Source organism: Stegodyphus dumicola, chromosome 5, assembly GCF_044657685.1.
Source record: "Stegodyphus dumicola isolate Sdum_Otavi_A_Nest chromosome 5, ASM4465768v1".
Classification (NCBI taxonomy): domain Eukaryota; kingdom Metazoa; phylum Arthropoda; class Arachnida; order Araneae; family Eresidae; genus Stegodyphus; species Stegodyphus dumicola.
Window position 1 is genome coordinate 204,813,351 of NC_140772.1, and position 23,638 is coordinate 204,836,988.

General features: G+C 32.1%; 1 protein-coding gene across 3 annotated transcripts in view; it reads left to right on the forward strand.

Moving 5' to 3' along the window:
* LOC118203405 (sodium/potassium-transporting ATPase subunit alpha-like) overlaps positions 1-23,638 on the forward strand; it is a 186,740-nt gene that overhangs the window by 109,206 nt on the left and 53,896 nt on the right. For all 3 annotated transcript variants that reach the window (XR_015041392.1, XM_085817579.1, XM_085817578.1), the window contains exons 11-14: positions 2,308-2,500; positions 5,005-5,180; positions 9,981-10,117; positions 16,676-16,893. Coding sequence is in view for 2 of the 3 variants with exons in the window: in XM_085817579.1 (XP_085673705.1) it covers positions 2,308-2,500; positions 5,005-5,180; positions 9,981-10,117; positions 16,676-16,893 (724 nt within the window). In the remaining variant the exon portion in view is untranslated. The remainder of the gene's footprint in view (positions 1-2,307; positions 2,501-5,004; positions 5,181-9,980; positions 10,118-16,675; positions 16,894-23,638) is intronic.

The window sequence follows — 23,638 nt, forward strand, 5'->3', positions numbered from 1 at the left end:
CATGTAAAGAAACACCTAACAGCACTCTTTAGAATATGATCTTTTAAATATTACTCTTTTGAATAATCTTTTAAATATTACTCTTTTGAATATGTGTCTCAATATCAGTTATAGTTTTGAGGCCAATGTTCATTAGTACAGTATAAAGTCTTTAATCTGGACTCATAGGGACTTCGGCGATTCCAGATTAGGGGTTTTTCTGGATTATAGATCATCAATTTAAATCTGGTAGGATAGCATGCAGCAATTATAAAATTTAAAATATGAAACCGTAATTTATGAAATAAAGAGCAATTATGATCTAAAGGGTATCAAAATTTAAAAAAAAAGCTTAATATTTATTTGTTTACTTTATTAAACATTTCTTTCAATGTAAGTTTAAGTTGCTTCGTTTTATGTTCTAATACGTTCTCTTTAAGTCTGTAAACAGCCATAATTTCTTGTTCAGTTGCAAAGTTCCACTGTTCAAGTCCTGTAATTGCTGTGCTGAGAATACCGACTAACTTGTCAATCGAAATTTTTTCATTTTCACTAACCTCTCTGTCACTTTCTTCATGCCCTTATCCATTTTTTTGCAGCAATTCCACTTTTTGTTTGATGGACATCGAAACATGCTTTCGCTTTGTAAGTTTCCTTGCCAGCTCCAGAATCGGAAACTCTTTTTGACATAATCGAAAGTTCAAGCTTACTTTTTATGAAATTGCTCTAACAGTCTGCAAAAAAATAATAATCCGGATCCAATTAGAAGATTAAGGAACAACGCAATCTGCAACATTAACTGAAATAGATAATTAGATAATTTTAGCCTAGCTTATACTGTCCATTATACATTAAACACACATGAGTAAACGTATTGTGCGCATGCGTAAACGTATTAGCTTTGAGGTCTGGATTATAGATCATTCCAAATTATGGACGTCCGGATTAAAGACTTTGTACTGTATTATAGAATGGGAGAAATAGTGAAGGTTTCTTTGACCAAATTTGAGTTTTACAGTTATCATTTAGATGACCTTATGTCTCAATATTTTCTCCTAAAGTTTGCAGCCTTTTGGTTATACTCAATGGAAACTTCACTCAAATCTGTAGGTGATAGTTGTTGTATGTGCACAATATTTTACAAAAAATTGAGATGATCTTGAATTATTCTATTTTTATCACCATGTTTGTTTACAAGATTTTAACATTTTTAAAAATTTGTTAATAAGGTTTTTATTAGCAGGCTGTTTTTCCTGTAAGGTATTCAAATGTTTCATGGCCACATCTTAATTGCCAGAAGATAGGGTGACATTTTGTTTCCATGGCAGCTTCACAACTTGACATACCTGTGTTATTTTGTAACACTTTTATTCCGTCAACTAATCTCTTTGGTTCATCTTCTAAATAACTCCAAAAATTAATGTTTATCATTGGCTGAAAAATGTGGGTTTATATTGAAAGAAGATTCAAATTATTCCCAAAACTATTATTCTATGTTTCCATGAATGGTTCAGGTTTAACTCTTGATAACTTCATAGGATAGGAATGAAAAATGGGTGCAAGAGTACTTAGGAGCAAATTAGAAACTAGAATGTTATGACAGGTATGACATTCTGAAATAGCTTTTCATGCTTTAAAAATAATGAGTTTGACACTGTCTGTATACATTTCACATTGTAACATCAGTGCACACATGCATAAAAGATTAAAAATTACAACTAAAATAAAATTTCATGACAAACAAGGAAAACTTTGTAGGACACATCATCTAAAACACAGTACAGAAAATAAAGGTTAGGAGTTAACCTCCTCATCACTACATAGGTATATTAATATTATTTGCCTTAGTAATGAGCTTTCTTTGTATAACAAAACTTCTGATCATTTTCTTTGAAGAGGAGGGAGTAATAATAATAATATCATTTAAGAATTCCAGATTTTGCAAATAAATCGAGTAATTCATTGCCATGTAGCCTAATCCACAGTTATATAATAAAAATTTGAATTGCATAATCATAATAATAAGTAAACAATTAAAGCTTGCACAGATATGCAGCAATCAAATAATATTTTGGAAAAATTTCAGAAGCCAGTTAAAAAAATTAAAGTTACTTTATTTCATGTATCCCACTAAAATTTTATATTAATATTCTTTTAATGAGGCATCATCAGTAATTCTATTAATTTTTTGTGAAGTGTCTATTTGTAGTAAGGTTATTTATTTAATGTGTTTAATAGTCTGAGTACATCTTTAGTATTTACAATTTCTAAAAAATGCAATAAGGAAAATTGGTGGAAATGAAATTAGCTTAATAATTAATATTTCAGGTGACAATCCATGAAACAGATGATGCAACTAATCCCTGTTACTTATTATGTATGAAAGGAGCCCCAGAACGAGTTCTAGATCGTTGTTCAACAATCTACATTAATGGCAAAGAGAAAGTTCTAGATGATGAAATGAAAGAAGCTTTTAATAATGCATATTTAGAATTAGGTGGCCTGGGAGAACGTGTGATAGGCAAGTAATTTTTTGCGTGTGTGCTTTAATCAATAATTTTTATTTCATTATTTTGTTTTTGCTTAGTGATTAAATCTCATTTACTTTTATATACAAGTTTAATGGTGTAGATTTACAAGTACACATGTCATAATGCATGAATATTGTACTGAGATGACTTTACCTTAATTCTTTAGTGGTGGTGTTTTTTTTTTTTTTTTTTTTTTTTTTCAATCTCCCTAAATTTTTCCTATGTCAAATTTCACTATAGTTATCATTTGATGATAGACCTAGTTGAGTCTTCTAAATTTTAATTATTTATTGAAGTTTTTTGAAACTGGTCAAACATAATATAAATTATGGAATTGTTAAATTTTTGCTTAATATTTTGTGGGGCAAAAGGAAATCACTCTTAAAATAATTTTAAAATATTTGCTCCCTCTGACTGATAAAAATAGTTAGCTTTTAATTTCTGAAGTTGCTGCTTCTCTCATTAAGTATTTCTGAACAAACATGAATATTTAACAATAAATTATTTAAAGGAAAAAAAAAATGACTTACAAATGTTTAAGGTTAAGCAAAGGTAGTGCAAGTATTTTTCATATAATAAGTTATGAAGAGTGTATTTAAATAAATTTTAGGACTGTTATACACATAGTTGATTAACCCTTTGGCAGTTGAGAGATTAAGCAATTTTTATTTTTATTTATTTATTTTTTTTTTTGCAATTACACAGTTGGCCATTAAAATTGCAACACCGGGAGGAATGCATGGTATTGCAATTTTAATGGCCAGCAGTGTATATGTGATATCTGTCAGCTGCAGTGAGAGCAGATGGTACTTGTTTTATCCCTAGATGCTTTGCTAAACATTCGAGTGGAAAAATCGAAACCTTTTTTGAAAGGGTTATGCATGTATCTTTATAGAAGGTTTCATTTTATGTTGAATTATGAAGCTAATAAAATAATACTTTGTATTTGCCATTATATTTCACATGTAATCTGTGATTATAATAATGCTTTAGTACCGAATCTTACAAACTTAACAAGTCATATAAGGTAATTAATTTACAAATCAATAAGGTATTATAGTATTATAATAATCTAAAACTTAAGGAATATATATATTTCTAAGCCAGTAATTTATAATTAGAAATCTTTTATATACCATCATCAAGGAACGGAAATCCAATTAAACCATGAATTAAAACAACATAGATATATGTACACCTAAAAATACTTTTGCATTGGGTAGAATTTGAAGCATGGAACGGTACGTGGGGCAACATTTTGCATTGCTAAATTCTCCACTTGATGATCTTCCAAACTTTCTAAACAAATATCTGCATCTGATGTTTATCTGATCTGTATCTCATGTCGATCAAAAATTTCAATTTAGATGGAAATGTCGGCCAAAAGAATGTAGTTTATATAGCAGTTAATGATTATGACTTAAGTCTGATCAGCAAATTAGTTTTTCTGGTGCTAGAAAGATTATGGAGGAATATATTTTTTAGCATGTTAAAAATTTGTTTTTAAAAAATTTGTTATCTCTTTATGACTCTGTAAGCCTTTTTTTTTTCTCATGCATTCTTATGATGAATGATGCATGCTCGAATTTTCACTCAGGAGTCTCCACTATAGGGAACTAGGTAATGAGCCTGTAAACATAGTCGTTATACTGGACGAGAACTAATTGATTACAGAAGCTAATGAAATCAAATTACTAGTCATCTTCACAACATTAACAGATTTTATAGTCAATCAAAAACAAGGTACAAGAAGCGTGTATCTGCACACGACTGCAAACATAATTGTACTACTTAATAGGATAGTTACATTCTTACAGTTTCTTAACAGTCCAGTCTTCTTATATGCATCAAGTAATGCAGTTAAACAAACAGCAAGAAAGTAAAGAATAATTCAGATGTCCAGTTAGGATTAAATCATCACACCACTTAGTTATGCCAACAAAAAAAAAAAAAAAAAAAAAAAAAAAAAATATATATATATATATATATATATATATATATATATAAATAAATAATAAAAATAAAAATAAAAAATAAAAATTAAAATTAAAAAAAAATAAATAAATAAATAAAATATTAGCAGCATTACACTCCAAACAATATGTTTTGTGGATTCATTTATTGTTTAGTTTGATACCACTTCCAAATCACTGAAGGAGGTTCCGGCTAATATCAGTTGGTATATTTTTGTGAATCATGGTGAGATTCACTAGCCAGCAGGCATTTGAGAGACACAACACAGGTGTCTTTTCTTAAGCATGTTCTCCATCCTAAATTTTGCAAAATTCTTTTTAAAAAAAGTATATATTTGTTGGTGGTTCTGATATTAGATCATTCTAATGTCTGATTTTGGACTTTGTTCTGTGTTTAAGATAAAATATGTAGAGTAACAGCACATTGTGCTCATTTTCAGTATTTTTGTATTAATAAAAATATATTTTTTTATACTATTGATTAAAAAATTTTTAATAAAGAAGGAAATTTTTTCTATTAGGCTTCTGTGATTATATATTGCCTTCAGATCAATACCCATCTGGTTATCCATTTGATGCTGATGAACAGAATTTTCCCCTGGATAGTTTAAGGTTCTTAGGATTAATATCCATGATTGATCCTCCTCGTGCTGCTGTTCCAGATGCTGTTGCCAAATGCCGTAGTGCTGGAATTAAAGTGAGTAGAAATGATTTATATACTTCAAAATCTGGCTCAGCATCTGTTGAGTAAAATTCCAGAACTCACTTTTTAATATCTTAGAGGCTGAAAATATGTTTAAACTTTTAAATTGAAAAATGCACCCAATGTAAACGTTTGAATTATTTTATAATAAAATAACTGCTAAATTAAAGAATGTGTTTAATGTGTGCATCCATCTGACACAATTGAATATCATTTTGCCGTAAAATTTTTTTCTTTATTTGTATTCATAGTGTTAATAAGATAATGTTCTCTAGTTACACCTAAGGTTAATACATCATCTTGGCTATTTATGTATTTCCCCAATCCGGCCCAATTCTTTATATTCAAACAATATGTTGTGTTCCTTTAGACAATTTTATTGTTCAAGAATCCGTAATGTTTAACATAGTTCTGTTTAACATAATAATGAAAGATTTCATTTTCTTATTGTGATTTAAAAAAAGTTTTTATTTTGAATTGAGTCTGGAAAATGCTTTTTCTGCATTTAAAAACTTTTGGAACAGATTACAAATCCTCGCCTTCCTTTGTACCTCCTGTAGCACAGCTGCTAATTCTAGTATACCATGGCATAGCATTTAAAATTTCTGCTATAAAAGATTTATGTTGTGTGTATGTATATATGTGTGGGGGGGGGGCGGGGTTCTTTAGTTTTGAAATTGCAATTCATGTTCAAACAAAACACATTTAATAAAACATTAATACATCTATAATATAGTTCATCTATTAATACAACATCTATAACATCATATATCTATTACCCCGACATCTATAACATCTTACATCTATATCATCTTACATCTATATCATCTTACATCTATATCATCTTACATCTCCTCTCATAAAACAAAATGGAGTTCTATCAGTTTCACTCGTGCAGTCAACAACTAAAAATTAAACAGCGCGCTAGGAAAAATATTAAGCTGTAGATTTAAAATGCCACATTCGGCCTTTCTGCTATGCGTCGACCTCGACGACATTATTCTACTGTTGACATCATAAATCATTGGTCATCTCACAACATCAGTGTCTTCGGTAAAAGAACTACCATAAAAAATAAGTTGAAACCTGAAAAGAAATACAAAGTGAGAGCGGAAGATTGTGTGCTAAGGACAAAATTGAAAGGAAACATCTTAATTGTCCTTTATCTTTGCAACAATAACATCGTCAATAGTCCTTTCTATTTTTCAGAAAACTTCATCTGAAATGAAAAATATCTTCAATCTTTAACATTTTCGAAAGCTTCATTTCATCTTAAAAATAGATTAACTGAAATAAAAGTCATTATCCTAATTCGGTGAACAGCTGTATCACTCCAGGTTAAAACATCATAGTCAGTATTATTCTATACATCTTCTGCTTGGGTCCATTGTTTTATGTACTCAGCACATGTAGTTGGTTTTGTGGGTCTTTCATGATCTCCTTCTTTTACAACATCATAAGTGTCATTGTCTTTTATTTTTACAATTTTATATGGGCCTAAATACTTTGATATTAACTTAATGTTTGATCCAAATTGCATTCTTTTGATTGCTACTAAATCATTAATTTCATAATATTTTGGAGAACATTTTCGAAGGTTATATGTTTTATGTGTTTTCTTATTTTATTCCTCTACCTTAAATATTTGTTTCTTTCTATCTTTTCGAAGTTCTTCTTGGTAAGTTTCAAAATTATTTTGAATTTCTGCGTCAATTATTTCTTTAATGCTTTCTTTTCCAGAAGTATAATCAGTATCTGCTTGAAAATTAGAAGCATTCTGTTTGCTTACTCCAGAAATAAAATTAACAGCTGATATTGCTATAGAAAATCTTGTTTGGGGGACAGAAGATTCTTCAAGGAAATATCTACGCCTCTTATATGACGTTGTCTTATGTTTAGTTGATTTGTAAGTTGATTTCGTGCAAGATGGTGTTGTAACAGCATCAGCACCACATAGGTCTCCATAATGTTCCCAATCATCAGCATTAAGAATTTCTTGCAACTGACGAAATTCTTCATGAGTGATCCCCTTTTTCCTTTCCAATTCTGCTTGTTTAGCAAATAATCTCTTCTACATAATCTTTCTCATGCTTTTCAAAAGGTAGCTTTTCTTGCATTTTCAGTTTAACATATTGAACTTCTTTTTCTTGCTCAGAGAGGATTTTATCTTTGATGCTCATCTGAAATTTTGTAGTTTCTGCTTCATTCTTTGCTTCTGTAACATTTCTACTCTCTGTTCTGATACAGAAAGTTTTCTTTCCAAAGATCTAACTTGTTGTTCAGGAGCATCCAAACCCATTTGTAAAATAGATTTTTCTTGTTTTAATTGTTCTTTATGTATAATTGGTAAACGCCTGGACTTGCATGCATCATTAATATCCAAACAATGATCTAACTCATCTTCTTGGTCTACGTTTGCATTCATTACATTCGATTCAGTTTCATCTTCTGCTACTTTCATAGATATCTCGCTCTTGTTTATAATAATTTCCATATGCGAAAGCAATTCCAATAACGATATTTTCTTTCATTGTTCTGAGGCACAACATAAATATTTGATTTAATTTCACAATCGTCGATTCGTATGGAACCTTTAAAATAACCAATATGTTTTACTCCATTATTACCAAAGCCTACTAGAATCAAACTGGAAGAATTAACATTAGGTGAACCAGTTATTTTATAAATATTTTCCGATACTATATTTATATCACTTCCTGTATCGATCTTCTTTTACTTCCAAATTATCTATCAATATAATTTTATGTGTATCATTTAACTGCTTGTTTACAAATATATGATTCACTCTGGCAAGATCTTTTGTGTTTGTCTTAATTTTTATACATTCTGCAGCTATGTGTCCAAATAAATTATAACAAAGCATTTTCCCCCTTGCTCTTATTTTTGAAAAAGTTCTCCATGTGGCCAAGATTCCTGCAGTTATAGCAATGGATATTTGTTGTTATTTTACTATCAAAATGGTCACGTCTGGTTTTAGAATTAGGTTTAACGGATTTGTTTTTATCATTATCTAATTTAATTTTTTCATATATCTTAAGTTTTTCCTGAAATTCTGCCAAAATTTTACAACCATAAAGAATAGCTTTATTTAATGTAGAATCGTTTATACCATTAATAACATATTCAAATAAAGTGGCAATTTCAATATTACCTTTAGAACACATAGTTTTAATTACCAAAAAATATTCATACAGCAATTCTTTTTCCTGCATTTTACATTTTGATAATAATTCATGTAGCTGAGCAGAGTTATACTGAACACCATATTCATTTACTAATAAAGCCTTAACTGCATTCCACGAATTAATTTTCATTTCACTTTCAATAAATAATTTTGCTTTGCCAGTTAAAGATCTTTTGGCGAATATCAGTTTGTGTAATTCATTTAGTTTTAACAAATTAGATATATCCTCAAAGTTTTCAATAAATTTCTCAACCGAATTATACGGATTATCATCAAATTTAGAAATCAAGCTTTCAATGTCATTAAAATTTATATACGCATTTGAAAACTGTGAAAATGGAAATTTAACTGATGACTTACTAATATTTCGTTTGAGCTCATGATCTTCATCAATAGCAGCAAAAGAAGAGTCGTTGAAAATTCGAGCAGTTGATGCAGCAGTTTCGCTGTTGACAGCAGTATTTCTTCTTTCATTCAATATTGCTTCATATTCCTCTATTTGTTGTTTGTAATTTGATCCCGATTCTGAGACCAATTTTGTGGGTTCTTTAGTTTTGAAATCACAATTCATGTTCAATAAAACATTAATACATCTATGATATAGTTCATCTATTAATACAACATCTATAATATCGTATATCTATTACCACGACATCTATAACATCTTGTATCTATTAACATAACATCTTACATCTATTAATACAACATCTATATCATCTTACATTTCCTCTCATAAAACAAAATTTTGAGAGTTCTATCAATTTCACTTGTGCAGTCAACAGCTAAAAATCAAGCGGCGCACGAGGAAAAATATTAAGCTATAGATTTAAAATCTCACACATATATATATATCAGTTGGTTGCATAGATGCAGAAATACAGCATTTTGTAGAAGCTGATTCGTAATGAAGAACAGCTTGGCAGTTGAAGCAGATTAAGTATTAATCTTTATTTCAGTAGACAAGTTTGTGGCCACAAACAACTTGTTACTGTAATTTGTACCTATTTCAAAATGTTTACGTTTTGGATATATTGTGGTAAAAAGAGGAGCTGCAAGCAACAGTCTATCTAGGCTGAAGTCTAGAAAGCAAGTGACTTGTGTTCAGGATGAAATCTTAATTCAGAACGAGTTAGTTTCGGTTTTCAATGCATTTTATAGGCTAATTTAATAAAGCTGCAAAATTATTAATGGCTGTTTTAGTTCCACTTATAACATCATCATATGACATAGGTTAGGCTCAAAATGACACAATACAGAGAGTTATTACTATTTTCAGAATAGAGAGAGGGGAAATATCCAAACTTAGCATTAAAGGGCTAATGCTAATTTAAATTAAAATTTATACTAACATGTTTTATCTTTCTTAGGTCTAAATATTTAGTAAGGGAGAAAATACAAAGTTGCCAACACATCTAACTAATTTTCCTAGAGTAAAACTAGAAAGCTATAGGTATCAAATAACTTATTTCCTTAACAGATCAGCTTAAGAAATGTTACAATATGGCTTTGTGTTTTACAGGATAAATATAGCTGAAAGGATTATAGCCTTATATTTTTGCTTTAAAAGTGTTACTTTATGCATTTAATAGGTTATTATGGTTACTGGAGATCATCCCATCACTGCCAAAGCCATTGCAAAAGCTGTTGGTATAATATCTGAAGGAAATGAAACTGTTGAAGACATTGCACAGAGGTTAAATATTCCAATTGAAGAAGTTAATCCTCGGTAAGGAGTGAAATAATATGTACATATGATATTAACTCAGTCATGAGTTGCCTTTTTTAATTAGCTTATAATTTTATTGATCAAAACAAAGAAAGCAAAGAAAATTGAGTCGTTTGCTTTGTTAATATGCATTTATATATATATATATATATATATATATATATATATGTTTGTTTGTTTGTTAATATGCAATCTGTCAATGCATATATAAAATATTACTGAAATAAAATTATGTATGGAATGAGCTTTTTTAGCAAATTATATCCAGTTGCTTTGTTTGCATTTGGCATAGTCTCACATTTATATATGTAATACAACTAACTATTAATTCCCAAAAAAACTGAGGCTACTAAGTAGTGTGTGTGTTCTCCCCTCCCAATTTTTAATAAGATTTTTATTAAATTTGTGTCCAATAAGTAACCATTTTAAAACATTGTTAAAAATGTACTGTATTAACTGTTTATTGGATTACCTGTATACAAAGTCTGCAGCCTGTGAAACTGAACTTCACCAGCTCTGTGATTTGGTTTAAGAGCATATTTATATTAAAACACAAATAAGGATAATTTAAAACTTTTCCTGTTAACCTGTGGGGAGGGGGCAAGATTTTTGGAGGTCATGATTTGATTGTCATTTTGTGTTCAGTACCATAAATAGTGATGAAGGTTCAGTAAAGTTGAAATCAAATCTCTTACTTTTAGTAATAGGTTAATTTTACTACTAGGTGCGATTAAATATTTGTTAAGAAATTTTATGTGGAAATATATTTTAATCGCCAAAGAGGGCATAAATCTTTCGTGATGTTATAATTCTTGTTCTTGGATCTGGCAGAGCCAGTTGAATGTGTGTTAGACTTGAATAAACTTGGCAGTTTAGAAATCTGATTCGTAGTGTTCATTTACCTTGATATTATGTGTGATTGAATAAGTGTTTTTTTTTTTTTTGAGCCAGGATAACTTGAAAATCTTGACGGTTATATAATATCTTATATTTATGGCGCTCAACAGTTGCGCATGAACAATTTTTTTGATTTAGAATGCGTTGTTTTTTGTGTTAGTGAAAAATTATTCCTTTGCACTGAACGTGGCAGGATAAACATTCAGAATACTTGTGAATGTGCTTCACCAGGAGAGTGAGTTCCTAAATTAGGATTATACCATTTGAAGCCTGCACCAGGTAAGAGAATGAAATTACTTTTGTTGTTATTATGGCAGACGATATTATTAAATTGAAAGCTACTAGAAAAATTGTGAGACAAGCTATTTCTAAAATAATAAATGTTCTAGAACCTGAAATTAAAAAAGACATTTGGGATAAGAATATGGTAGAAAAAAATGTGTTTTTACTTACTTCTAAACAGCCTGCGTTGAAAGAAATTAATGAAAAAATATTGGATTGTTTTAAAGGGGATGAGTTTGAAATTGAGAAAGAATGTAATACTGTATTAGAGTATGATGAAAAAATGAGTTTATGTATGTATTTTTAGGGCTAAAAAGAAACTTAATTTAAATTCTCAGATAGTGAGCATTGAAAGTGAATCGCCTGGTAACCATACTGCTGCTGTAAAGGTCGAAAACAAAACTAACATTCGGTTACCTAAAATTTCATTTCCTAAATATTATAGTGATCCTAGTTTATTTTTGGAATTTTATAATTCTTTTGAAAATGCTATTGGTAATAATAATGAGTTAACAAAAGTCGAGAAGTTTACCTATCTTAAATCTGTCCTCGCAGGACCTGCTTTAAGTGCAGTATCTGGGTTTGCACTATCTAATGAAAATTCTATAAGTTTAATTAAAGAAAGATTTGGACGAACAGATTTGGTAATATCTTCGCACATGAATAAACTCTTAAATCTTGAACCGGTTAGAAGTTGTCCAATGTGAAAGCACTAAGAACACTATACGATTCTTGTGAAATCAATATAAGTTTAAATTCATTAGGTATTGTGTCGGAAGCTTACAGAACCCTTTTAGGACCTGTTATTTTAAAGCTTTTGCCAGACTTTATGAATCTGGAGTTTAATAGAAAAAGAAACTCTAAACTGCAATATAGCCTAACAGAATTTCTCGAATTCATTAGATTGGATGTTGAGAGTCAGGAAGCTTCTAATTTAATAATAAACTCAAAGAAACGGGTCACAAATTATGGTGTTTAAGCAGAATAAAAATAATTACTTAAAAGGAGCAAGTGTTTCTACTGCTTCGGCATTAGACTTCAGCCTTGTGAGTTGTGTAATGGTTTAAATCATAATAAGCTATTTTGTAAAAATATTGTTCCTGAAGTGGAAGCAGTTCCAAATGTTAAACAGAAAGTAGTAATAACAGTATCAGATTCTAAGCAGATTGTAGTTGCATCTCTGTCATTTAACTCTAGGACTGTTTCTGAAACTGCTGATAAGGGTATATATTTAAAAATTTGCACTGTTTACGCTTCAGATACAGATAATACTAGTAAAAATTTTAATTGATGGTGGATCACAGAGGTCATTTATTAGATCTGATTTAGCTAAAGAACTAAAATTAAGGACTTAAGGAAAGATAAGTTATATATTTATTCATTTGGATACATCCAGGCTAGATTAATGGAATATGATATTGTTCAAATTACCCTGAAAAGTATATATTGCCCTAATGACTCGATCACTGTTGAAGCTCTTGTTACAGATACAATTTCCGAGGTGATCATAAAAATTTCCTCCAAAAACATTTTAGAAATATTAAAATCAGAAAATTTAAAATTAACCGATAATGGTGAAGCAGCTGAAATAAAAATATTTTTAGGATTTGATTCATGTTGGGAAGTGCAAACAGACGAAAAGAAAACAGTAAGTAATAAATTATTTGCGGTGTCTTCTATATTTGGCTGGTCCTTGGTTGGATCTTTGGAAGGTGATCAGTCTAGTGCCTGTATTTTTACAACTAGTACTTCTCATTGCTTGAAGGAAGATAATGATTCAGTTAATGACTGTTTGGACCGCTTGGGTTTAGAGGAAAAGGAGAATCCTAATGATAGATCAATCATTGAGAAATTTGAAAAGGAATTGCATTTTACTAACGATAATGGAAATCACATCATGCAAACTTGGGTAATAATTTGGAAAATGCCAAGCAACGTGTATTATCTTTGGTTAATAAACTAAAAAATGATGAATGGCTTAGGGCGAATTATGATAGCATAATAAACGAACAGTTAAAAAATGAAATAATTGAAAAGTGTGAAATTGAAAGTTATGACAGTAGTAAAATGTATTATATGCCACATTCTCCAGTGGTAAGAAAAAATGAATCAATAACTAAAGTCCGTATCGTGTTTGACGCATCTTCGAAGTGTAATGGAGTATCTCTGAACAATTGTTTGATGCCTGGCCCAAATTTGAATCCTTCTGTTTTGGACTTAATATTGCGGTTCAGACAATAAAAACATGCGTTCTCAGCAGACATTGAAAAGGCCTTTCTCCAGATTGGAATCTCTGAAACTGATAAAGATGTATTACAGTTTTAATACTTTGATAATAATTACAATTTGAAACATTATAGAATGACTCGTGTTTCTTTCGGTGTGTCATATAGCCCTTTCATTCTGGTGTGCCCTATAAAAAAGCATATAAAGAAAATAGAGTTAGAAAATCCAGATATTTTTGAGATGTTGAACTGTTCGATCTACGTAGATGATGTTTTCTATGGTGCAAATTCTGTGGAACAGGCTTTTAAGTTAAGTACTGGAGCCTATTGTGTGCTTAAAGATGCCGGAATGAATTTGAGTCAGTTTAATACAAATTCAGAGAAACTCAAAAAACTTTGGGATGATTGTGGAATAATTAAATCAGAAAATGAACTAAATAGTTCTTTAAAAGTATTAGGGCTTGACTGGTGTACGAGTAAAGATGTAATTTTGTTGAACATGGACAACTTGTGCGAAACATTAAATAGTTGTAGAAAAACCACAAAAAGAAATATATTAAAGGTGACTGCTACTATTTTTGATCCAGTAGGTTTCTTGGTGAAATTTGTATTACGTGCAAAATTGATAATGCAAAACCTTTAGCAGTTGGGTTTAGAATTTGACGACGAAGTTCCAACTGAATATAAGCAGTTGTGGTCCGAGTGGAGCAGTGAAATTGAAAAGTTAAAGAAATTTGAAATTTCTCGAGAATATTTCCCCGGCAAATTGAATCAAAATAAAGATATCGAACTTCATTTATTTTGTGATGCATCTATTAAAGCGTATGGTTCAGTTGCATATTTTAGGTCAGTTGAAGAAGGACAAGTAGCATTCATTATGGCGAAATCTAGAATTGCACCTATAAAACAAAAACTCACACTTCCAAAGTTAGAATTGCTAGGAACATTAACATCGGCAAGACTTACTAAAAACTTAAAAGAGCTGTTTTCAGTTCATGAAGAAAATGCCTATCTGTGGACTGATAGTATGATAGTGGTTCACTGGATTCATAGTGTTCCTGAACGATGGAAAATGTTTGTAAAAAATCGAGTATCTGAAATACAATCATTAACTTGCCCAAATAACTGGAGACATTGCAATGGGAAGTCCAATTCAGCGGACATTTTATCTCGAGGATGTTCAGCCGAATATTTGTTGTCTTCAAGATTATGTCAGTTTGGGCCAGACTGGTTAGTTGAATCAGTGAGTGCTTGGCCTAGTAAATTTATTGCGACGACATAGTTTTCTGATGCTGAATTAGAGCGGAAAAGGTGTACAAATAATACAATACTGCCGTCTATTGCAGAAAAATCTAATTCTCTGTTGAATCTTGAAAATTATAGTAAATTAATTAGAGCTATTAGAGTGACTGCATGGATATTTAGATTTATTCACAATCTGAAAAATAAAACTGGCAAGAAAACAGGACCGTGGATAGCAGAAGAACTTTTTGCCGCAGAATTATAATTGATCAAAAAAGTTCAATCTGAACATTTTTCTGATGAAATTACTAATTTAAAGTCTGGACAGTTTATTTAAAAAAAACCCAAACATTGATGAACTAAATCCTTTTCTAAGAGAGGAAAGAATTTTAGTAGAATTTTATTGTTGCAAAAATCAACTTTTAAGTTTTCATGTAAAGCATCCCATAATTATTCTTTCAAAAACTCATTTTACAGATCTTCTGGTATGTTATGCACATGAACGAGTTCTTCATACAGGTGTAGTTAGTACTCTCATGTTCCTCCGTGAAAAATACTGGATAATTAGATCCAGACAAAATGTGAAACGTGTAATAAGAAACTGTCAGCGTTATAACTCCCGACCGATGCAACGAGTCATAGCACTATTACCTCCATCTAGAGAGCTAAGAATATTAATATTGTGTGATTGTATATTTCTTACTGAAAATGTAATCTTAATGGTATTTAAAATATTGTCTATTTGCTCTTTAAAGAAATGTATATATTAGAAAATTTTAAGGTTGTAGAAATGTATAAGTGTATTTAAAATTTTAATTTAATTCTGAAAAAAAAGACAGGTTTTTGTAACATTTCTAGTATTTTAGTTGAATTATGATAATCTTGATTTTTAAATGTTATTTGTTTAATATTATCATGACTCATATAAATTCTTGATTTAAATCCTGATTCACGAACAGGAATATTATAACAATAATCCTTGATGAATGAAAATTTACTTGATATTCTTAAAACATATGGTAAGTTTACATGTTCTTGATGTTTATGTGACTTTCTTGATTACAAAAACTTGAATTTATATTGAAATGCATAATGATTCTAAAAAATAATTCTTGAAAATGTTCATATCACTGTTAATCTTGATTATTCTGAACTACTGTTCAGCCAGGCCCAGTGTGTAAAGAAATTTTATGTGGAAATATATTTTAACTCTTGCGCATCGAAGTCACCCCAAACATTCAGACATCGGCTGGACGCCTGAATAATTTCCTACCCAGTGCTTTCCCCCATCACGTTACTGCATTACTCGTTGCTTTCAGGTGTTGTTAAATCACCTGTCAATCATTCTTTTCAAGCTACTAAAAGTAGCTTCCTTGTTTCCTTTGTTTACTGTCAGTGTTTAGCTTTTGATGCCCGAAGTTGCAATCCCGTCCCAAGGGGGAACTTCACACAGTGTCAAAGCGTCGAAGAAAGAAGTTCTCGCTTTACTTAAGTAAGGCTATTGTTAGCACTGTAGTATTCAACTTGTCATGGGGGAAGGAAAAGCATTCCAGGAGAAATTCTTAGATACGGGCGTTTTCGCTGTTTGGGGAATTGAGATTTTGCCCTCTCTCGATAGTTAATCGCCAAAGAGGGTGTAAATCTTTCATGAAGTTATACTTCTAGTTCTTGGATCTGGCAGTGCCAGTTGAATGTGTCTTGGATGTGAATAAACTTTTTCAGAACAGTTTGAAACCTGATTCGTAATGTTCTTTTACCTTAGTGATTTGTGTGATTTGAATTAATCTTCTTAACCAGGGTAACTTGAAATCTTGATGGTATATTATATCCATCAGGGTAACTTATAATCTTGACGGTATATATATATATAAATATTATATTTAATATTTAATATTTTATATTTTCTTTATAGAGAGGCAAAAGCTGCTGTCATTCATGGCTCGGAACTGAGAGATATGACAGCCGATCAGATTGATGACATTCTACGAAATCATACAGAAATTGTATTTGCCAGAACGTCTCCACAACAAAAGTTAATCATCGTAGAAGGTTGCCAGAGGCAAGGAGCTATTGTTGCTGTTACAGGAGATGGTGTAAATGATTCTCCTGCTCTAAAGAAAGCTGATATTGGTAATTATAGAATTTTTTAATTTAAAAATGGTTGATATGAACATAGAGCACATTATATATCAGTTAAGTTTAATGAAAATGTTTCTCTTTATTAAGATTTTTTATATATTATTTACATAATATTCATTGGTTGGTATTTTAGATGTACTTGTAAATGTAAATTATCATAATTCAGATTTATTTGGGTTTAACAAATCTGTTATTTTGACATCGTTTCTTTATTAATTTAAGCAGTTTGTGTTTTGAAATATATAAATTTAAGCTGTTCCTTGTTTCGAAATATATTTTGCAAAGCAAGTATAATTTAACTTTGTTTAAAAGGTAAGTATTGCAATTGTTTTCTCTTTATCAAAAACTAAAAAAGTCCTTTAAATCACAGGAAAGCATTAACCTTTTTTAATTGCATGTAATTAAAAATTTTTGAAATCAATCTTTATCGAAAAGTATTCTAACAATGGATCCAAAGCCACTGTTAGATATATTAATAATGTTAGCCGCCAAGCGAATTAAAATCTTGTCTAGAAATTTTATCAGTGTTATGTCCAAAATTAAAATAATGATTAATAATTAAAATAATGATAAAATAATAATATGAAAGAGTACAAACTAGAATATTAGAATTTTTTCTGCTTGAAACTAGGCTTCTTGCAGTAATCTTTTACCCCATCATGAGAGGCTTTTTAAGATCTGAAGAGAGACCAGGTTATTTTTTGTTCGAAGAATCAAAACTCAATTGCAGTCAAAATTAACTTAAGCTTACTTGCACCATTTAAACATTACTAGGATGAAGCTTTTTGCATGTGGCCTGTCCAATTCATCAGGTGGATTCTGAAATGATGGTTCTTTCAAGTTTACATCCTTTAATATCTTTTTCACGTAGTTCTAAAACAATACAGCAACTTCATTCTAATCAACATCGTATGAAACACCAATAAAAGGGTATGAACTTGATCGAGTTGTCTATCTAGGCTTCTAGCTGACAAAGCAAATGAGCTATCTGTAGATGTTCTGGTTTTAGTAATATTTAATAACCCATAAATCTAAATTTTGTTTTAACCAGGTTATTTGTATTTATTCAGCTAATAAGATCCCTTTGGTTGTTTTTCGAGTCAGTGGCTGGCTTCTGCCTGACTAGAAAAGAGGCAAGGTCCTTCAAATTCAATGGCGAATATTTACATTAGCACGCAGCAATTTAAAGAGCCCACCTCTGTTTACAATACCCTCCCCCCCCCCTACGCTCGCAACAGTTGATGAGTAAAATACCAAAGTCAGACAGAATATATCAAACTCAAGGTCAGGAACCTAAAACTGTGTTCATTTCAAAAGTAATGGACATAGAATGCCATCTAGTGGCCTTCAGAAAAATGTTCCAGCTTAAAATGCGTATATGCATCACCCGTCCTCTGAATGCAGTCTCTAGCAATGCGTGGATGGGACGCCTGGCTGTAAGAAACGTTCTTAGGGAATTGTCAATGCATAATAATGATAAAAATTTTCCAAACAACTAGTGAATTGAGAAATTAGATCTCATTACTTTTTATAATTTCACTAAATGTGCTGTAAATATGGATGAAATGGTGACTGCATACAATACTGCATGTATATCCAAAGTGCTGGCGTATGGCCATTTTCATCTCATTACTCAAAACCCATCCTTTAAGTTCAAAACAGAGTAAATTGATTTATTACATAGCTTTGGTAAAATCTCCTCAATTGTTGGAATCAGATCTTGAGGATCAAGGCATATTCTTAAGGATCCATTAGCTTTTTCAGTTATTACTAGATTGCTAACCCAGTTCAAAGGTTGATCAACTTTTGCAATAATGCCCTGTCTCTCTAATTCGCTTAATTTTAATTCAAGTTTAGGTTTTAAACTAAGTGGTGGTCTCGCTACAGGAGCTATCTGATCATCAACCATGATTTTACACAATCCATTAAATTTTCCCACTCCTTCAAACACTTTTGAATTATTAATAATAAATTGATCTTTAGGGGGAGGTAAAACAATTGTATACTGATCCAACTTACCTTTAATTGATATTCCAACCTTATTTATAAACTGAATTAAATTAAGTTTAGCACATGCATCAATTCCTAATAATGGCCGTATATGCTTGCTAGAAACAATTAAAAACTCTAGAGCTAGGATGTCAAACCTGCGGGCCGCATGCGGCCCACAACAAATATTTTTGCAGCCCGGCCAATATATCGGCAAATAATAATATATAATAATAAAATAACATATCGACAAAGAAAAAAATGAAATGTTTACTGCTAAGTAATTAACGATAATTTATTCAGTGTTGTTAGATTACTCACAGCGAGCTGACACACACACACTACTTAAATTACAAATGCGTGTGAATAGCTTGCGTTCAGCTACCTTCGGCTTTTGGGGGACACGTGCACTCAGAACTTGTACGCATTCCCCGATAGCCGAATGTTACCGAACTCATGGTCTCAGTTTTCCAATCATAGTTTTGTACGATATATTGGTGCATGCATGTGAATGCATTTTGATTTATTATTACTTAATTCATATTGTTACGGATTTCATAGTTATTTATTTATTTAGTTTTTTTTATATAGAATTGTAATTAGATTTGCTTCATGTTGCCTTAGCAACGCAGACGATTTTTGAAAAGACAGCTGCGTTGGAAGGTTAAAAATCCACAAAAATCCAGATATTTATAGATTTTCCAGTATATTCGAGAAATTAATTATAAAGCTTATAAAAGCCGAGAACAAACAACTCATCTCAGTAGTAGCTGTAGTTCTAGTGAACTGTTTGTTTACTTAATGCTGTGATTGATTTGTAGTGATTTCGCTGTGAGATAGAATTAGTTTCTCTGTTTTGAATTGATTTTTGCTAAACGTTTGACATTTTGTGATATTGTTAGTTTGAATATTTTTGAAGAAATATTTCAGCATTTTGATTTATCTCTTGTGGAAAGAATAAATTTTTTTTAACTTTTTAACGCTAACCGTGTTTATTCCAGCCCTTTGTATTCAGTACGTCTATATCAAAACCAAGTGGTAGTAAAATTAAACGAAAAATCGCTGACGAACATAGTGTTGCATGTGTACGGGTTCGTTATGAAATGAATGCACAAGTCCGATGAAAAATGAACAAAAATTTATTATTATCACAACAAAAATGCTTAAATTTTCTCAAATTATCATGCAGTATTACAATATATCACAGTAGTTATCTTTTAACTACTCAAATATCCAATAGAACGTAATTCAAAACAGCTAAAGAAGGCTAATCTGCGAATTCGCTACAATCAACAAGAGCAGTTTTCTAAACAACAACAAACTAAGCAAGCAACTAACTACAAACTGAGATGTTTTCCTCCTTTTATAAGATTTTAAAATCACGCGCTAGAATTTTCCAGTACTTTCTCGAAATCAAAAAGAGATATTTATTTATTTAATGCACGCGCTCTTGTATTTTCAATTTTCCGGCTTTGCTTTCTTTTAATATTCGTCACGCGCTGCACTGCACGAGAAAGAAAACCATTTAATTTATAATTGAACTAACATTAGCTTTTTAAATACCAAATTCGTAACATTGCCCCCTTTCCAAGGACTGCACGTCCCGGGCAGTACAATCCCTGGACAGGAAGCCAAACTTAAAACTAAAGGTATAAATGCAATAATAAGCATTGCATTACAATAATAAACAACATGAACAATAAATAAATAAAACAAATCAAATGCTATTAAATACAAATCAAATACCAAATGCAAATCAAATACTAAATACAAATCAAATCAAATACACATTTAAAAACAAAATGGACCATGGTCTTATACTATTTACAATCATTTACATTATGTACTATGGCCATAGTAATGAGCTAACCTGTCGTAATGAACGACTTTAGGTTTAGAGTTCGAAGACTTACGAATCCGAACCACGACGTCATTCAGCCTGTTTAGGACTGTGCATGTACCATCCGAAGGTGACTGTAGTTTAGGACTGAGTCCTTTTCCTTGAATCGGGTTCCACAACCTCACCTTGTCTCCTTTGTTGGATCTATGTCCAGTAGCTCTCGTGTTGTATCTGGTCTTCACTTTCTCAGTCGCCAAGTTCACTCGCTTTCGTGCGAAACGGGACATCACTTCAAAACAGGCCTGGACATCTTGGATGTGTTCCTCAGGCGATGAAGGCGCATCCGTACCGCGATCAAACAGGCGATCACAAGGCAGACGAAGGTCTCGACCGAAGAGCATCTGGGCTGGAGAAGAGCTGGTAGTCTTGTGTTTCTTTTCGACCCTAGTATGATTTCGGCAGCTTCCCGAGCTGGATCTTTCGGACAAGGCGTCGGCATTTCCAGGCGAGGATCCTTTTTGAGGATGGATAGTCATACCACCAGATGCTGAAAGCAGTTTGTTGTTTTTCAATTCTAAGGAAAAATTGTATTTCCTTAAAAAGTCCAATCCGAGTATGCATGGATCTGTGATATCCGCCACATATGCCGTGTGATGGTAGGCGGCACTTCCAAACGTGATGCTTACGCTTAACTTCCCAGTTATGTAGATCTTATCACCAAACGCAGTCTGAAGGGTAACACAGGATGGCGTCCAAATAAGTTTATCTTTAAACTGTTCAGCTAAATCTTTCCTAATGATGGTAACATTAGCTCCTGTGTCAATGATCATATTGCAAGGAACTCCATCGATATTCCCATTAATGGACAGTCCGTTACTGTTGCCACTCACTGTATAAATTTTAAGCGCTTTAAAACAAGGTTTTTCATTATCTGGCAACCTCCGTTCCTCGATATGGTCACTAATTTGTTTACTGCGTCGTTGCTGGGAAATGGTCTTATTTTCCGTACCTCGTGGTGTTTTGCAGTTTCTTCGTATGTGGCCTTCAACTCCGCAGTTCCAGCACTTTAGAACTACTTTCTTTTCACTTCTGTTCCGTCTCAAGCCACTGACTTGTCTGGTAAAATCATCTGCTTTATATTCCGTACCCTGGGGTGTTCTGCAATTCCGTCTTAGGTGACCTTCACTACCACATCTCCGACACCTTAGAGCCACTTTCTTCTCGCTCCTACTCCATATCAAAGTGTCGACTTGTCTGGCTAAATCATCTAAACGAGCCATCAGTTCATCCACTGGCTCATGGACTCGCACAGCTCTAACTGGGTAGCGATCTCTATTAGTTGCTTCCTGGGCTGCCTCGAACTTCATGGCGTACACTAGAGCGCTTTTTAAATCTTTTACATCCGCCATTCGCAGTGCTTTCTGTATTTCAGGGTCCCGGATGCCATCGATGAAATATTGCAGCGACAGGATTTCCCTCGTTTCTCTCGGGCACTCCGTAAAGGCAAGGTGGGACAGCCTTTCAACATCCGTGGCGAGCTCCTGAAGTGTTTCGGTTCGCTTCTGCTGACGGGATTTTAGTTGAAGCCTGCTGTAGTCTTTTAAACACTTCTCTCCAAAGCACAGCTCCAATGCGCCGGATAGAGCTTCAAAGTCTAGTCTCTGGTTTTCGGGAAGAGTCTGCAGGATATCCGCTGCTTCTGCTCTCAAAGAAGCGGCAAGATGACAGGCCTTAGCTTGAGAATCCCATCCATTCGCATCCGCAACTATAGAAAATTGGGTTTTATACACTTTCCAGGATGTCTTCCCATCATATGTGGATAGCTTTAGAGATGGACGAGCAGGCATTGGTAAGAATTTAAAATCATCACTCCTGCTCCCTGCCGTCGCTACGAATTTCTTTAAAGTATCGATTTCTTTGGCAACTGCAGAAACTTTCTCATCAATCTGTTGTTCGATTTGCTCTTGGACAGTAGAAACTCTTTCTTCAATTTGCTGCTCCACTGCAGAAACTCTTTCCTGAATTTTTCCAACTTTGCCTTCAACTGTGTCTATTCTGCCTTCCATAGCCTCGAATTTAGTTTCTATTATGCAATCAATTTCTCTTTTCATTTCGTCTTGACCTGCTTCAATCTTTTCTTGTACAGCTTTTATGTCTTCTTTAAAAGTTACTTGACCAGCTTCCAACTTTTCGTGAACGGATTCCTGTCCCGATTTCATTTCTGCTTTAACGGATCTAATCTCTGCATTAACAGAGTCTTTCATCTCTTCTTTAAATGATGCTTGGCCAGCTTCCATCTTTTCTTGGAATGCAGCAAAAGCACTGAGCTGTCTCAATTGTTCTTCCATCGCTCTTGTTATTGGCATTCAAACCCCACTCCTGACACCAAAAATTGTTGCATGCGTACGGGTTCGTTATGAAATGAATGCACAAGTCCGATGAAAAATGAACAAAAATTTATTATTATCACAACAAAAATGCTTAAATTTTCTCAAATTATCATGCAGTATTACAATATATCACAGTAGTTATCTTTTAACTACTCAAATATCCAATAGAACGTAATTCAAAACAGCTAAAGAACGCTAATCTGCGAATTCGCTACAATCAACAAGAGCAGTTTTCTAAACAACAACAAACTAAGCAAGCAACTAACTACAAACTGAGATGTTTTCCTCCTTTTATAAGATTTTAAAATCGCGCTAGAATTTTCCAGTACTTTCTCGAAATTAAAAAAAAAAGAGATATTTATTTATTTAATGCACGCACTCTTGTATTTTCAATTTTCCGGCTTTGCTTTCTTTTAATATTCGTCACGTGCTGCACTGCACGAGAAATAAAACCATTTCATTTATAATTGAACTAACATTAGCTTTTTAAATACCAAATTCGTAACAATAGAATATT